Below are 16399 nucleotides of genomic sequence, written 5' to 3'. Positions count from 1 at the left end.
GGCAAAGCAAAAAGGTTGTGAAGGTTTGGCTTTAATTCTGCCTCTCTCTATAACTCCTGCAGCCTTTGTTGTAACAGAGTCTTGTTCTTGTTGGATCATTTTTATAACATAGGACAAAAGGTTTTTCCACAAGGATTATCAAATTAAAACTTCTGGAGAGGAGGTGTGAGGAGTTTAAGTTTTTTTTCCTGACTAAAGGCTTTTGATTCAATAGCAGACTCAGTCAAATAAGCACCTCTGGTGGCATAAATAACGCATAAGGGACTTTTTTTTTTTTTAATATATCTTTCACTCATTAGCTAAAAGAATGTAAGAAGGGTTCTCAGTATTTTTCACACTTGAGACCAGTGTCATTAAACTCACTTGTTTTTCTGGTTTTTTAATACTCTTCTCCTACCATACTATCTCTCTTTGTATGGCTTTCCCCATTCCCAATGCAGGGCAGTCCTTTGTTTTGTACTTTTATATTCCATTTGGTCACATGCTTCTTGATGCACACATGCCATCTTTCTTAAAGAAAACTTCAAGTAGAAGGTAATTGCACTGATTTCTGGGTTTTTTAAATTCCCTTTTTACTGTAAGATTTTTTTTTTGTTTTTGCATCTGCTGTAGCTGTTTGAAAATACTGTAAATAGTGCTCTGCACAGCAAGTACAGAAATGCTGGGGATGCCATTCCTAGTTCTGTTTTCCACAATACTGCCATGTTTTCCAGTGCTGAGGTGGGAGCTTTGGTGTTAAATGCTGTTATACTCTGTGTGCATTATGGTATCAGTGCAAGAAGGGCACAGTTGCTGTGTCACAGTGGAGATATTTAGGGTTTGTGTGAATTTATAAAACATTTCTTCCTTCTCTCCTCTGTTCACATTTCTCCCAGACCACAGAGATGCAGTTTTTCAGCTCTCACTGTGCTCATTATCTGTGCAAGGTTCAAATGCCAATTTTGGTATCAGTTTGATGCCTGATGGCATTAATGTAATATTTGAATTATCAGATGTAGCTCTCAAGGTGTTCCTTGCTTGTGTGATTCTTGTGTTGTAGAAGCAGAATCCTTGGATGTGGCAGCATTAGTGGAATGACAGGGATTTGGGATCCAGTTATGATGTCTTGCTGTCTGTGTGGGACTGGGCAGTGCAGAGGATGTTTCAGTGCTCTGAGCTGCCCTTGGATCTCATCCATCCATCAGCAATTGCCTTTTGCTTCCAGAACCCCCAGGGACAGGACAGAGCCCAGCTCCAGCCCCACTGGCTGATGTTAGGGTGCAGACCAGCAGGTTCTGCCTTCTGTTTCTGAGGGCTGATGACTGGAAAGATGCATTTCTGAGAGGGTTTAATCCAAATTGTATGGGAAGGGGGTGCTGTGTGTGCTTGGTGTGGCACAGAGCCTGTTTAATCCCATTTAGTGTTTCAGTTGCTTTGTCAGAGCTGTTTCTTTGAAGTGTTAATTTGAATGTAATTGCTTGGCCAAATCACTACAAAAGTGGCTTTGGAGGAATCTTTAGTTTCAAAGCAGGTGCAGTTCAAGGCTACCTCCTGTATTTCTTCATGGGAGAATTAACTGAAGTGAAATTCCCCCTAAGCAGCCAAAATGCTCCCAGAGGGACTGGGCAGTGCCATACTGTGATCCTGGCTGGCTCCTCAGCCTTCCAGAGGCATCCCTGTGTACTGAGAGGGTACCAGGCCTGGCAAGGGGCACATCTGGCACATCTGCTTCTGGTCAGGGTCACTCCATAGCAGCAGCTCCCTCTGTGACCTGTCCCAGTTTCTATACTGTTGTTTTCCAAATGAAAAATGTTTCTGTACTTTACCTGTTGGCCAGAAAGAGGAGGTTTTCTCTGCAAATGACATGAAGGTGCTTGAAATATATTTTGAATCTGAGGCAAAAAATATGTATTGGATTATTTTTTAATGTGTCTTTTAGGTAAGGTGATGTTGACTGTAAGAATGAAAATACTTTATTCCCTGCTCAGAAAATTATAATCTTAAAATGTGGGGGGAAAAAACCAAACCAAAACACCAAAAAACAACCCCAAACCTGAGTATGTTCATCTTGGGACTGTTTAGCGTCAGTTCTGTGCAAAATCTTGGCCAAAACTCAACCTTGACATCAGTGCACGTGGACTGAGGGTACTTTAGGTGACCTGAAATGAAACTGTAGAAAACTGTGCTAATGCATCAGATTTTGTTTACAATTATTCCAAAAGCTTCCTCATTCCAGAACAAACCACTCTGCTGACAGAAATATCTGTTGGAGCACAGTGTGCTGTGTGGTTTCATAGCAGTGTTAAAGTTGATTTTTATTTACAAGTTACTGAGCTTTCCGCTGTGGGTTTTGGCCTGTCAGAGTGAGTTTCTTGAGATTCTGATTTTCCTGCAATTTCCTTCCCTTAATCTCTGGCCTAGACACTAATGAAGCTCATCCATGGCAGGAGGATTGCTTTGTGGCCTGGCTTTGTGGAACCCAGATTTTGAAGAGACTGAATAAACCATTTGGGTTTATTCTGTAAAATCCTGTCAGTTTGGTTCAGTTCTCAGTCATGATTTAACAAAGCCCCCCCAGAAGTGTGAAGTGCAGGGTCAGTGGCTGCTTTGGAGAAGATGTTTCACTACATTGTGCACTGCAGATTGTGGACACTATTGCTGGCAGGGCTGGCACTGAGCAGAGATGCTGAACAGCTCCTCTGTCACTGATGGCAGCAGAGTTTTGTGTTTTCCAGACAAGGCAGACCCCGGATCATCAGGAAGTTTGGGGAGTGTAGGAGCTCAGTGCTGCTCATGCCCCAGAGAAGAGAAACCCTGGGTACCCTAAGCCTTGGGAAAATGAGAGAGGAAGGAGGGGAGGCATTTCCTTCAAAATTGCCAATTTAAGCACTTGTAAGGTGACAGTTTAATTCTTAGTTTTCCTTCTGGCTTGTCTGCAAGTGCCCCTGAGGAATCCTGCACCCTGCACCCATCTGCTGGCCCATCCAGGAGGGGAAGGCTGCAGGGAGCTCCCTGAGGTGATTTGTGATTTTGGGGGGCTCTGACCTGGCTGGGGCTGGGCCAGGGGCGCTGCTGGATCTGGAGGGATGAGAGGTTGTGGGAGTTCATTGTGGGAGTTCTGCAGGTGGCAGCCCTGCAAACCCACAGCACCAGCTGCAGGCTGGGACTGCTCCTTCCTCCCACCTAAATATCCCCAAAAAAAGCAATTCCTTTGGATTTGTCCATGTGCCGCCTCAGCAGATCCATTGTAAACCTGCCTGGGGCTCCCTGAGGAGCCTTGGGTTGCAGGGCAGTTCTGTATCAAGGGGAATGATCCTTTCCACAGGGCTCTCAGGAGTGCACAGGTTTTAGTTGTGTTTTTTTCCCACATTTTGGATGTGCTATAGAACCACAGACTTTAACTTTGTTATTTTTTTTCCTCCCTTTAAGCACAACTAAACCACTGCTCCCTGCTCATCAGCAGGATTGCAGATGCTGTCTGACCTGGGAGCAAGCCTAGGAGTTGCCCCCAAAATACAAATTTAAACTTTGGTCATTTTATAGGGTTTTTTTGAGTGTGCTTGGCAAGCATGAATGGTGCACAGGTCAGTAGGCAAGCTTGGGAGTGTCTAACCCCTGGCTGGTGCTGGTTGTGTTTGCTTTGTTAGCTTAGATTTCCTGTCAGAAAAAAAAAAATAATGTGGACTCTTCTGTATTTATCAGCTTTTCCTGGTTTTAAAGCCATTAATAGAGGAAGCTTCAGTCATGCTGGTTTTTGTGAAATTGCACATTTTTTGTGTACTTGACTCAAAGCAGATCCTGTCTGGGCTCTATGGGCACCCCAAAGCTTCAGCTGCTGGGGGTTGGGTCAGACCTCTCCTGTACCAACATGACATGCAGTGAATTTTGTTTCTAGATTTCACCAAAGTTCTGCATCAACTGTGAGATGCTCAAACCTCACTTTTATAGCACTGCTTCTATGCTATTAAAAACCAAGGATTTGACCCAAAGTCTGTCATTCCTGAGAGATTTTCTCATGAAACTTTGACTGAGCCCTTCAATTCTCATCTCATTTACAAATGACAACTTCATAATTGCATTTTAAAGAAAATAAGAGGAAAAAATCCCCCCAAAAATCAAAAGCCATTAAGGAGTAAGTTTTACATTTATTTTGGAAAATCAAATTTCCAATGAGGTGCAATGAGGAATTACATCTGGCAAAGTTCTGTGCCATCCTGAAGAGTGTTACCACTTCCTTTCTGTAATTTGTTGGTGAAGTTTAGATTTTTTAGATCTGTGTGTGTGCACACACATGTGTGACAGGACAGGGACAGTGTATAGGCTGTCTGTAAAAGATACAAAGGCAGTATTTGACTGGAAATAACAAGCACAATTTCCCTGGCTTTTGCAGTATTTTATTGTACAATCACAAAGATTTCAGCATTTGGGGCAGTTGATAAGTAAAGATCCAGCCCCAGATTTCTGTGCAGTGGAGTGGTTGACTTGATCCTGGGAGGGCAAGATGGAAAAGAGAATGTATTGATTAAATATTTTTTTTTTGCTTTAATTTTGGTATATTGCAAAATTAACTGACTTTATCTTTTAAGGTTGTAATCTTTTAATAGTTTCAAAAATTCTTTTAATATTATTTTTTATAAAATAACTGAAAAAAAAAGAACCAAAAATCAATCCAGAAGCTTCCATATTGTAAATGTTTCTTTCAATCAAAATGCTTTTGTGACCATTTAAAGTTTGTGGGTTTTTTTTGCTTTTTTGAGGAGAAAAGAAAGCTATGATGTTAAGGTTGTTCCAGGTGGTACTAAATGTGTGTTGAGTAGTGTTGTGTGTGTGTGTTGCATCTCTGTGGAACTTGTGCTTGCAGTATAGAAATGATTGGTGCTGGCTGGGTGGGAGTAGCACTTGTAATGCAGAACCAGGCCCAGAATTGCCCTCAGCAGATGTGCAGGGCATCCCTGGCACTGCAGGGTTGGCCATGGAGTTGTGGCATCACTTGGCAGTGCTGGGGCTCACGGGGCTGGGATTCACCCATTGCTGCCCTGGGTGGGCACTTGTGTGATGCTGTGTGGCCAGGCCACTTTAAACTAAGCCTTAACTCAATGCTAAATGTGTCAGATTCCTCTCTCAGAGCATGCAAAAATACTGTTTAACTACAGGAGAGTTCCTGTAGAGCCCCAGTGTTAGCCAAGGCAGAAACAAGGGACACCTGTAGCTCCGTACTGTGATGCCTCTTTGGGCACTGGCTCTCGGCCATTCCTCTGGCAGCTGGCCCCAAACAGGCTTTCCCAAATCCCAGCTTTGTGTTGTCCTTGTTGTCAGACTTATTCTCCTCCCTCCCCCTGCCAGCAAATCTCTGCCTGAAGGAGGATTGGGATTTAACACTTCCAATTTTACAGCCCAGAAAAAGCCATTCTTGAATTCCGTGCTTGCTTTCGGGTAGGTGCCATTGCTTCCACTTCTTATGACTGACATAGGATCCTTTAAACATTTGAAATAGAGGCAAAAAAACCCCAGTGTTGGGGACCCAGCTTGCTTTTATTTTATTTTTTTTCCAATTTGGATCTACCTCATGTAACCAGTTGGGTGCTAATTACTCAAATTGTCAAGGAGATTTGGCAAAGGCGACCAAACCGACCCCATCCGTGGCCCAAACCCTTGGGTTTCTTGTTCTGAAACAATCTTGGATTTGAGTTCTATTCTTTGTGCCTTTGTGTTTTTTTTTCTCCCCAGTGCACACAACAATCAAAACTCATCTTCCTGATTAAAAACAGCAGATGGTTTTTAACTGCGCCACGAAAAACTGAATTTGGAAATATTTTTTGGTGTAGCAAGTTGTAAAATCAAGCATCACAGCTGACCTAGGCAAAGAGAAATAGCCAATAAAGGTTTTGGAAATGTTTAATCCTGACCCCAGATCTCTACATCTCTGTGTCTCTATATATGCACATAGCACATGACTTTGTGTATGTGTGTATATATAAATATAAAATGAAGGGATACACGTGTAAGGGTGAGGGAATAAAACATCACTGACCTTTCCACAGTTTTGTATGTAACAGTTTACAACTATGTGTAAGTTTTTTCTACTATGTGAACCTTTTATACTCAAAAAGAACTCCTTTTTGGAAAGCTTTAAGTTGTGATATGCTATCATTTTTTGAAATTTAAAAATTTTTTTAAAAATTCACTATTTACCAGTACCTACTACAGAGGGGGAATCTTTGCTGTAAAATTGTATTCAGTTTAAATATTAAAAGAAAAAAAAATCTATAAATGGGATTGTAAAAGTGCATTCCATCATGGCAGGACTTCCCAGCTGTTTCCTAAGGCTTTCTGTTGCAGAGACTCTCGAGCAAAAGGAAAATGCCTCTGTTCAGTGTTTTTATAAAACTGCTCCATCAGGTCTAGACTTAAGCTATATTTTCTAAAGCCTAATCATCCTTTAATATGCTGCAGATAAATGATCAGCATGGTTGCACTTTCTCAGTAATAATGTTTGCCCTGCAATTGGCTCTGATAAGGACTTTAGTTTTTTAACAAAACCAATCGTACTTTGGGCAGAAGGTAATATTTATATAGGTACCTCAAGATAAAAAAAATAAAAAAGAGCCTGAATATGCTGCATTTTGTTTCTTTAACATTTTTCATGTAGCATTTATTTGCTTTTCTGGTTTTTTAGGAGATGACTTAGCTACCTGTTTGCTTTGGGGGACCCCAGTAGTGTTTTAGGCTGTTGTTTTCTCTGGATCTCACAGAATGTAGAATCCTGCCTTGGGATCCTGCAGGAGTTTGGGTGGGATGTGCCCTGCAGTGTGTACACACGGGGAGGGGGACCATGGAAATTTGCTTTATAGAAACTTCAGAAAAGGAGGAAAAGGATACTATATTCCTAAAACAGACAATACTTGTTCCTAATTCTTAATTATGGTTTGTGGGGGTTTTTTGGCTCGTTCTGCTTTCTTGAATCTTTTCTCAAATACGAGTGTGGAAAGGGGCAGTTGATTAATGGGGGCACACAGTGACCAAACCTGCCCCACTGGTGAGTGTTTTGGGGGTGATTCCCCAAATCCATGGGTAAGAGCAGTGCCCCACATTGGAGCAGGACCCTCCTGCTCTCTGCCTGCTCCCTACTGCAGGTCCACCCTCGACTCCTTCATTTCTGAGTCGGTGAAAATCTAAAAATGTGCAGAGATGGGGAATTTTTGTTGGGAACTTTTGAAGGAAGCTTCAAAGGCTGTGAAATTGAGCATTTATTGTCATGTTTTTAAGCTTAGGTGGGTCCTTTTCCAAGTTTGTTTTACAGCTTGCAAGGTAAAATAGTTTGCACTACTTTTGCAATAAACTCATGAAAAACCTAACAGGTTCTGTTCTGGTTTCTTACTGTATATATACAACTAATACTAAAGATTTAGCATAGTGTTTTTCACCTCAAAACATAAGACTTGTAACAAGCTCAGAATGCTGTAATTCCTGACAAAATAATGATGTGAATGATATTTTATAAAGTTATTTTGTATGGTGTTGATTTTGTTTTGCCTCATAGTATGTCAATAAAATAAAATTCCTCATCTTTACAAGATATTGTGTGATGTCTTTTCATTTAATTTTTGGGCATTTTCTGCAGTTACTTGTGCACTGTGAGACTGCCAAAATCTCTGGTCCATTGCTCCCCCTTGCATTTCTCCCCTTGTTTGTGTTTGGATGTTTCCCTGTGCTTCCACCCTCCCCGTGCCCAGCCAGGCACAATCCGTGCTGCTTTAACTGCTTCCAAGTTGTAATCCTGGAATTCTTTTGGGAAGATGAACATTTTGGAAACCACATGCTTCAAATTCTTGGTTTTTATTTTTTTCTTTCTCAGTGAATCCCTACAGTGATCAATTTTTAAATGAAGAAAATGTAGCACCTGGTGGTGACTATAAAGCATCCAACAGAATTGCAAGGATGCCAAGGAACTTCCTTTGGGAGCCCAACCCTGCAAACACAGATTGCTTTTACTCAGTAAATATGAAATACTGTCAGAGCTGTCTCTTCCCTTTATTTTTTCCATTGTTTTTTGAAACACCACTTTGAATTGGATGAGGTTTTGCTCTGGGTCAGGCTCTTGGGGAAAACAAATAACCCTTCACTGGTTTGATGGCAATGAGCTTTGGCAGCTGCAGGGCCTTGGAGAGGGCTGTGGCAAATTTTGGCAGCTCTGAAGTTCCCATGGAGGATTCTGGGTGAATGAATCCAGAAGGGTGTGCACATTATTCTGGGCTCAGGAATTCAGAAAATATGTTCATCATCCCACAGGAAACTTCTGAGAGGGATGAAATGTGGTGATTTATACTTGGTAACCACAGTTCTTTTGTCATGTTGGCATGTTTAGGAAACTTTGTGTCCTTTGAGCAGCATTGGCTGGGCTGGGGAAGGGTCTCACAAGCTGGTGGTGTGGGGGGGGAAATGATACAAACATGTATAATAATAATAATAATAATAATAATAATAATAATAATAATTAATCCAGAAGTGTCCCTTGGCCTGTGATCCATTGCCTAAAATCCCACACCACCTTAAACAGTTCCAGATACTTGGGCACTTTTGAGGAAGCTCCTGTTAAATGATGCAGTTGGCACAGAGGGGGAAAATAGGATTAAAAAGCTCAAGGGTTGAGGTACAGACAGCAAGGTCACTGAAAAGTTGCTGTGATGGGCAAAACAGATGTGACTGGAGGGAAAATATCATTTACTGACAAATTAGGTGGAATTAGAGCATCTTCCACCCCTTTCCCCGTCCCTTTTCCCTTCTCCCATGGTGCAGGGATGGGGCTGTGCCCAGACCCCTGAGGGCTGTTTGAGGATGTTCCTCTCTTTGCTTGTAACCCATCCATGGTTCAGGTATTTGCTTGTTGCCCTCATCCCTGTTTCTGCTAGAGATTCACTGGGCAATTTTGTGCTGGTGGATCTTCTTTTCTTTCCCAAAAAACTGGCACCCCCTCCCTCCACCAGATTTCCACACTCAGTTTTCCACCCATCTCCATGCACTTTTAATAATAAAAAAGCACAAACCAGCTCTTGGAACAATGGTTTAGTTCTGCCTTTCCCCACTTGGGAATCTTCCCAGGGATCCAGCTCCACTCAGCACTCACTGCAGAATTCCTGGTACAATCTGATTTTCATTTATGGCAGCTTCAGGAACGTTTCTTACAGTGCAGCATCCTCTGCTCTGCTCAAACAGCAGGAGCATTTCTGGTGTGGCTCAGAGCTCTGCCAGTCCCTGACCCCACCTGCCCAAGCTTTCTTAGAATGTGGAATGTGCTGGACTGTGGATGTGCTGGAGTTCCCTGCTATGTTTTAAGAGAAGCTGAGTGTGGTTGTGCCTTCAACCCAAGAGAAATTGTTCAGCTGTTCAGTTCTGGTAACTCTTTACCATGCCCTCCAAATTAGGCTGTTGCTTGAGACAAATTCCTGGCTGATTTGCTGCCCAGCTTTTTTGTTGTGGGAGGTTTTTATCACCCATTAACATTTCCATGCTTACCTGGGGCATTTTTCACCCCTGGGGACAGATCTTGGTCACTTCTCTCTCTCAGACATTGCCACACTGACCACATGTGTGACTGAAACTGGAAAGAACTACAGGAAGTTTCTGCATCCATTGTCAAGTTTTCATACAAAACATTTATTTAAAAAGTTGCATGTAAAGTTCCACACAGGATGGTTGCCATTTCTGTAGTACAAAAAGAAAAGCAAACCAAAACCAAATGAAAAATCCATCTCTGTCACTCACATGGTAAAGGAGCTGCTCTTTCTCAAGAACCCACAATTAACAGACTTCAATGTGCATTTTGGCAAGAGACACTGCAGAATTGGAGTTCATTCAAGAAGAGGGTTCTGGATGCACACATTTACATAATTTCCTACCCCATTTACCACCACAGCTATAGAACCACCATTAGCTCTTGGGATGGATCTCCTCCTCTCCCACATGGCTGCTTTCACAGACTTTTTTAAGGGACTTGGTCCACTTTTGGAGCTTTTGAACTGAAAGCTGTCTGTAAGAAATTTTCAATTTGGGTAATGATTGTCTGACAAAGTCATTTCCAATCACCTGACCAAGCTCTGCTGTCAGGTTTGCACTGTCTCTTCCTACCCCACTGTGTTTCTGAGGGAAGAATTCCATTCTCCAACGAGTAAAAAGTTCAATTGTTCAATTTCTAAACTTCTCAAAGCAAAAGCAGATGGCTCAGTGTAAAAATACATCCAGCATCTGGATTCTCAGTCACAAAAATAACATCCTTTATACAATAGAAAAATGGATCAACTATGAAACAATTCTCCATTGGCCTTAAGATCCAACACTGTCACCAACAGCTTCATCTTCATCCTCCTCCTCCTCAGCCTCATCATCGTCTTCCCTCACTTCTCCATCTCGCTTCTCTTTTTCAAGCATTTTTAGGTATTTGCTAGCTAGGATCTTCTTTGGCAAGATATCTGAAAGGCAGAATTGCTGCTTTTATTATCTATTTCAATACTTGCATTGCATTGTTAATACTATTGTATCCAAACCACTGAAGAAATGAAGTCAAAAAGAAATATTCCTATTTTTAACAAACCTTGGGTGAATAACCAGGTAAGTCAGCCTGACTCACACACTGCTGTAAGAGTAGGAGGGAGTTACCCACTTATGGCACAAGTAACCAAAGATAAGGACTCTATTTCATGACTGATTACTGGCAACTTTTACTGTCTGCTGATGTAAACTGTTTGATGTAAAACAAAGTGCTCAACTGCCTTAGATACAATGAGCCATTAATATAAAATCCAAGTATCAGTAAAAATGTGTGTATCTAGAAGCATAGAGGGACCATAACTTATAGATTCCTATGTGTCATTTTTAGTCCACATAACTTCTCACCTAAAGATGTGCAATAATCTTCTTCCACAGGCTGAAAGCTTTCAGATGGAACTGCTGCAATTTAGGAAATGCTTAAGGCAATATCCTGAGAACTGTATACAGTGTAACTGTATAATTTAGAGGCAGCAGAAAAATCCCCATTCACAAAGAAATGTTTTCAGGGAAGTAGTTGATGAGTTCCAGCTGAATGCTAACCAGGAGATCAATGACCAGTAGGAGAACTGGGTCCTCACAAAACAGAGCATTAAGAGCAAGATTTTATTTTCCAAAACACACTGGATTTACCCTTGTGTTATCAATACCTGCAAGGAACTGAAAGGTCTCACACTCTTCTGCTGTATGAGACAGGTCAGTGTACGTCAGAGCGTTCTTCTCCTTCCCTCTGCCGTGTTTGTAGGAGTATGTAGCCAAATACTGAACAAAAAGCTCCTAAAAAATGAAAACAGAAATTAGTAGTAGTCAGACTAAGAATTCAAACATATCATTGATCCCTATCTAAAGGCAGAAGCCCCATATTTAACTGCACATACAATGGGCGCCTCAGTGCAGAGACTCATTACATTTTAGTACCTGAAGAGAATCTACAGGGAAGATGGAGAGAGACTATTTACAAGGGCATGTAGTGACAAGACAAGGGGGAATGGCTCCAAACTGACAGAAAGCAGGTTTAGATCAGATATTAGGAAGAAATTCTTCCCTCTGAGGGTGGTTGCACAGAGAAGCTGTGGCTGCCCCATCCCAGGAAGTGTTCAAGGCGAGGCTGGACGGAGCTTGGAGCAACCAGGGACAGTGGAAGGTGTCTCTGGCCATGGCACGGCTTTGGAAAGAGATGTTCTTTCAAGTTTCTCCCAGCACAAACCATTCTGTGAGTCTAGACTCGGGATGCGGGCAGAGAAGGGGAGCAGGAGCCCGGCCCGAGCCGGGGCAGCGCTCCGAGGGCAGAGGCCCCTCAGCCGGGGACGGGAGGCGCGGGGGGCCCGAGGGCAGGGCAGGGCAGGGCGAGCCGGTACCGTGGCCTTGGCCGTGAGGAACAGCGCGTCCTGGTTGATGCTGGATACCTCCGGGGAGCTTTTCATGATGACACGGATCCGCGACAGGGGCAGAGACACCAGACGGTGCTCGGTGCCGCTCAGCCGCGCCGCCGCCATCTCAGCCCGTCCCAGCGGCAGCGAGGGCACGGCCCGCCGGGAGCTGTAGGCGGCGGCTGCCGGGACTACAGCTCCCTACAGCACCGGGATCTGGACTACAGCTCCCTACAGCACCGGGACTACAGCTCCCTACAGCACCGAGATCTGGACTACAGCTCCCTACAGCACCGGGAGCCGCCCGCAGCCGGGACTACAGCTCCCTGCAGCACCGGGAGGGACCCGCCTCCTATCCGGGACTACAGCTCCCTACATCTCCCTGCAATACAGGGACGCTCCCTCTGCAGCATCCCGGCCCCGCCGGCGCTCTCCTCCCCGCCGCGGGCAGACAGCGGGCCCGGGGATACCCGGGCGAGCTGAGGCTGCGGCGGCTGCGAGTTCCTTCATAGAATCACAGAAGCAAATAGGCTGGAAAGGATCTCTGAGATGATCGAGTCCAGCCTGTGACCGATCACCAGGTGGCTGCAGAGTGATAAGGTCACACCTCTGAGTTTCCTTTATTCCAGGCTAAACAACTGCACCTCTTCAGAACTGTGCTCCAGCCCCTTCACCGGCGTTGTGTCCCATCTCTGGACATGCTCCAGCACCTCAGTGTCCTTCCTACATTGATGGGCCCAGAACTGGACACAGCACTCGAGGTGTGGCTGCCCCAGTGCCCAGCACAGAGGGACAGTCACTGCCCTGGTCCTGCTGGCCACACTGGTGCTGGCACAGAAGCTCAGGAGGCCTCCTTGGCCAGCTGGGCACATACCGTCTCATGTTCAGCCACTGCCAACCAGCACTTCCAGGTCCTTTTCCAGCAGGTCATTTTGTGCTGAGCAGCTTTCCAGTCACTCTTCCCACCTGGGTGGATTCCTGCTGCCCCAGGGCAGGCAGGAGCAGCCTTGGGGCTTTCCCTTCCTCAGCTCTCATCATGGCTCCTCAGCCCCAGGCTGGCACAGGAGGGTGGGGAGCTTGTTTTTAATGGAAACTGGGCATCTCCTGTGTGTATCCCAATTACAGGCCACTGCTAACAAAGCTGTTAACCCAAGCTGTAATTACAGGCTGCTCAACACCTCTGCAGCTGTAGTACAGCGCCAGGGAATGTGTCTGGTCATCCTGACACTTGTCAGAGCTGTGGGGGAGGTGTGGAGGGCATGTGTAAGCTATGAAGTGATGATGGGGCTGTATCTTCATTATTTGCACATTCCCCACATTTACACTGTGGGCCTGCTGCATGAGAAGGTTGTAAGGTGCTTGTGGATGGGGTTTTGGTGCTGCGAGTGCTTGCTCCAGAAGTTTGCCTGTGCCTGTTTGGGTAAGAGCTGCAGGCCGAGTGAGCACTTCCAGAAGTGATGACATTGTTTGCATTAATTCATTAATGGTTTCAATCAAAAAGTTTCCAGTATGCTTTACAAACAACATGCCTGATGGTTTGTGTTGGTAAGAAATCTGCTAAGGCCACTATATAATCTCCACTTAATATGAGAGAGAAGAGCAGACCTTTTCCAGAATACAGAATAATAATTTGCATGGAATTTAGGGGAGAAAGGAATGTACCACAAAGAATCATTACATGGAAAACACAGGGAGTTTATTGACTGAATGTTACTATTTTATACAGAATTTGCCCAGTACATAAGGCCAAGACTACAGATGATACTGATTTATTGATAAAATATAGCTCCATGAACAGTTGGAAGTGCAAGGATAACAACAGTATACGATAAATTCCAAAATTCCTGCATTTGGGGACATCATTTATAGTTAGCTATTGCAGATAATCTCTATCTCTTAGGCTGTATAATCCTTTGAGATTATATTTTATGTGAGCCATTGTATGTATGTTATATCTGAAAGGAAGCACAAATATCCTAAGATGCTGCCTGGATGTCTGGAAGGATTGGTTTCTTTCTTCATCCTTATTGTCTTGTGACATCTTGTGGAGACAGCTGACATTGCTCCAGCAGTGAATTTCTTAAAAATACTGCCGGGGTCTTTCACGATTTCAATATACAAATAAACCTGCCAGGATTTCTGAGGGCATTGAGCCTGGTGGTGGGAAGGCACAGGTGAAGGACCCTCTGAGCTCCTCAGAGCTGCTCTTTTCCCCTGTGCCAGTGAGACCCTGGCCAGGTGTAGGTGCCTCTGTGAGTCACTGTGTCCCAGAGAAGGGACAAAGGGAGCAGGAGCTGCCCCTGGCAGGAGAGGGAGGCTGTGAGTGACTGGGCTGAGCACTCCCCATCCCTCCCTGGCCCTGAGGCCGTGCTGCTGTTGGGCTTGGTCAGCCTCTGTCTGAGACTCTGAGGCCAGCTGGTGCTGCCATCTCTCCAGCTCCTTTCCCTCTGGGAAATTTTGTCCATTTTTGGAATATAACAGAAGGTCAAGGCTAAAGTTTGTTCAGTTCCTTTTATGCTGCTGTTTTTCCTCATGTCTCCTAAATTGGGGAAAGCCAAGAGGAGCAGAGAGACCTGCCTGGAGCCCACAGCTCGTGCCACAGTGGCTGAGGAGACCTGGAAAGAGGTTGTGACCAGGTGAGGGTTAATGTTTTCTTCCAAGTAACAAGTGACAGTACAAGTGGAAACGGCCTCAAGTTGTGCCATTGGGAGGTTTAGATTGGATATTATGAAAAATTTCTCCACCAAAAGGGTCGTCAAGCATTGGTACCATCTGCCAAGGGAAGTGATTGAGTCACCATCCCATAAGGGAAATGAAAGACATGTAGATGAGGCTCTTAGGGACATGGTTTAGAGGTGGCCTTGGCAGTACTAGGTTAGACTTGATGATATTAAGGGTCTTTTCCAACCTAAATGATTCTGTGATTCTACCCTAAATGCAATTGTACATCCAGATTTTTCAAGCACTGCAAGTTCTATTGAAGTTACTTTGTTGGAGTGGCACTACTTTAACTCATGACATGGACCCTTATGAAAGGCTGCAATAAGGTCCCTGGACCCTTCTCCAGGATGAGCAACCCAAACTCTGTCAGGCTGTCTCCACAGGAAGGGCACTTCAGCCTTCTGAGGATTTCCATGGTTTCCTCTCGAGCTGTTCGAAGAGGTCCATGAATTTTTCTTGTACTGGGGATTCCAGACCTGGAGGTCTCACCAGAGTGGAGCAGAGGGGCAGAATTCCCTCCCTCACCTGCTGCCCACACTGTGGGATCAGCCCAGGACATGTTTGGCTTTCTGGATGTAAGTGCACACATGGCCAGCTCACATCCAGCCTCTCATCCACCAGCACCCCCAAGTCCTTCTTGGTGGGGCTGCTCTCAACCCAGTTATTCCCCAGCCTGTGCTGATACTGGGGTTTGGTTATCCACATGCAGCATCTCACACTTGCATCATTAAGGTTCCCACATCCTCCACCAGAAGTTCACCTGAACTCTCATACAAGGCTCAACTTCTGGAGTTTTTGTACTTCCAGAGTCTTCAAGATTTTGCCATTTAAGCTACGTGACTGAGAAATCCTCTCAGAGGAAGATCTCTCTCTTCTTGATGAGGCTCAGGAGGGACCTCATTGCTCTCTACTATTACCTCAAAGGAGCTTGTAGTGAGCTGGGGCTGGCCTCTTTTGCTGTGCCAGCAGTGTGAGGACCAGTGGAAATGGACTTAAGATGAGAGAGGGGAGATGCTGATAAGAAAAAAAAATAATTGTTCGGGTAGTCGGGCATTGGAATACACTGCCCAGGGTGGTGGTGGAATCACCATTCCTGGGAGGGTTTCAGGTGAAAACCTGGGTCTGGCGGTGTGGTTCAGGGGTTACAGTGGCACTGCTGGGCTGACAGTTGGACTGGATGATTCTATGACACCAGACCAGTTTCGGGATTTGGGAATGCCAGGAAGGCTCACTTCGTTCTAAGGGCTAGCTAGAGCCCTGTAGGTTTTCATACACAGTCGGCTGAAGTTCACCAGGTGAATCACTCGTTCGTCCACTCCTGTTTTGCGTTGCTCTTGGAGCAATGCCTCGTGTTCACAGGCTCCCAGTCCCTGTGGAATCCCCGGGAGCAGCACGGCGGACGACAGCGGAGAATCGCCGCGCTCCCCTCACGACTCTCCCGCCATGGCCCGCCGCGCATGCGGGGCGGAGCGGCCATTGCCGTCAGTTCCGGCGGCAGCGGGGCGGCTCCTGTCCCGGCTGTGAGTGCCGCTTCCCCGGTTACCGCCCGGCAGCCGCGTCCCCCTGTGCTAGACCGGCTCCTGTCCCGGCTGTGAGTGCCGCTTCCCCCTGTCCTAGAGCGGTTCCTGTCCCGGCTGTGAGTGCCGCTTCCCCGCTTACCGCCCGGCAGCCGCGTCCCCCCGTCCCGGCTGTGAGTGCCGCTTCCCCGCTTAGCGCCCGGCAGCCGCGTCCCCCTATCCTAGAGCAATTCCCGCCCGGGCTGTCAGTGCCCTTTCCCCGGTTACCGC

General features: G+C 45.4%; 2 protein-coding genes across 5 annotated transcripts in view; one reads left to right on the top strand and one right to left on the bottom strand.

Annotated features, from left to right (window-relative positions):
- Positions 1-9615: 9615 nt before the first annotated feature.
- On the bottom strand, positions 9616-12063 carry CHRAC1 (chromatin accessibility complex subunit 1). Of its 2 annotated transcripts, none has more exons than XM_058030498.1 (3): positions 11880-12063; positions 11172-11298; positions 9616-10445 (listed from the first exon to the last, which is right to left on the bottom strand). In XM_058030498.1, exons 1-3 carry the CDS (start codon positions 12015-12017, stop codon positions 10300-10302), a joined length of 411 nt encoding a protein of 136 aa, XP_057886481.1. In that variant the 5' UTR covers positions 12018-12063; the 3' UTR covers positions 9616-10299. The 2 variants fall into 2 exon arrangements, with proteins under 2 accessions (XP_057886481.1, XP_057886491.1); XM_058030508.1 differs by having other exon boundaries at positions 11928-12063.
- A 4050-nt stretch (positions 12064-16113) lies between these two features.
- Positions 16114-16399, top strand: part of TRAPPC9 (trafficking protein particle complex subunit 9) — a 451106-nt gene continuing 450820 nt past the window's right edge. The window contains exon 1 of one of the 3 annotated variants that reach the window (XM_058033362.1): positions 16114-16248. The gene's annotated coding sequence lies outside the window, so the exon portion shown is untranslated. The other 2 variants (XM_058033351.1, XM_058033367.1) reach the window with 2 other exon arrangements.

Source organism: Melospiza georgiana, chromosome 1 (assembly GCF_028018845.1).
Source record: "Melospiza georgiana isolate bMelGeo1 chromosome 1, bMelGeo1.pri, whole genome shotgun sequence".
NCBI classification, from domain to species: domain Eukaryota; kingdom Metazoa; phylum Chordata; class Aves; order Passeriformes; family Passerellidae; genus Melospiza; species Melospiza georgiana.
This window is presented reverse-complemented; position numbering and strand designations above follow the sequence as displayed.

Excerpts from the sequence above, each read along its gene's own strand:
- CHRAC1 (XM_058030498.1), bottom strand. The coding sequence starts at position 12,017 with ATGGCGGCGGCGCGGCTGAGCGGCACCGAGCACCGTCTGGTGTCTCTG. Across the intron at positions 11,299-11,879 it reads TCCTCACGGCCAAGGCCACG|GAGCTTTTTGTTCAGTATTT; the intron begins GTACCGGCTCGC and ends TTCATTTTTTAG. Across the intron at positions 10,446-11,171 it reads GACCTTTCAGTTCCTTGCAG|ATATCTTGCCAAAGAAGATC; the intron begins GTATTGATAACA and ends TCTGCCTTTCAG.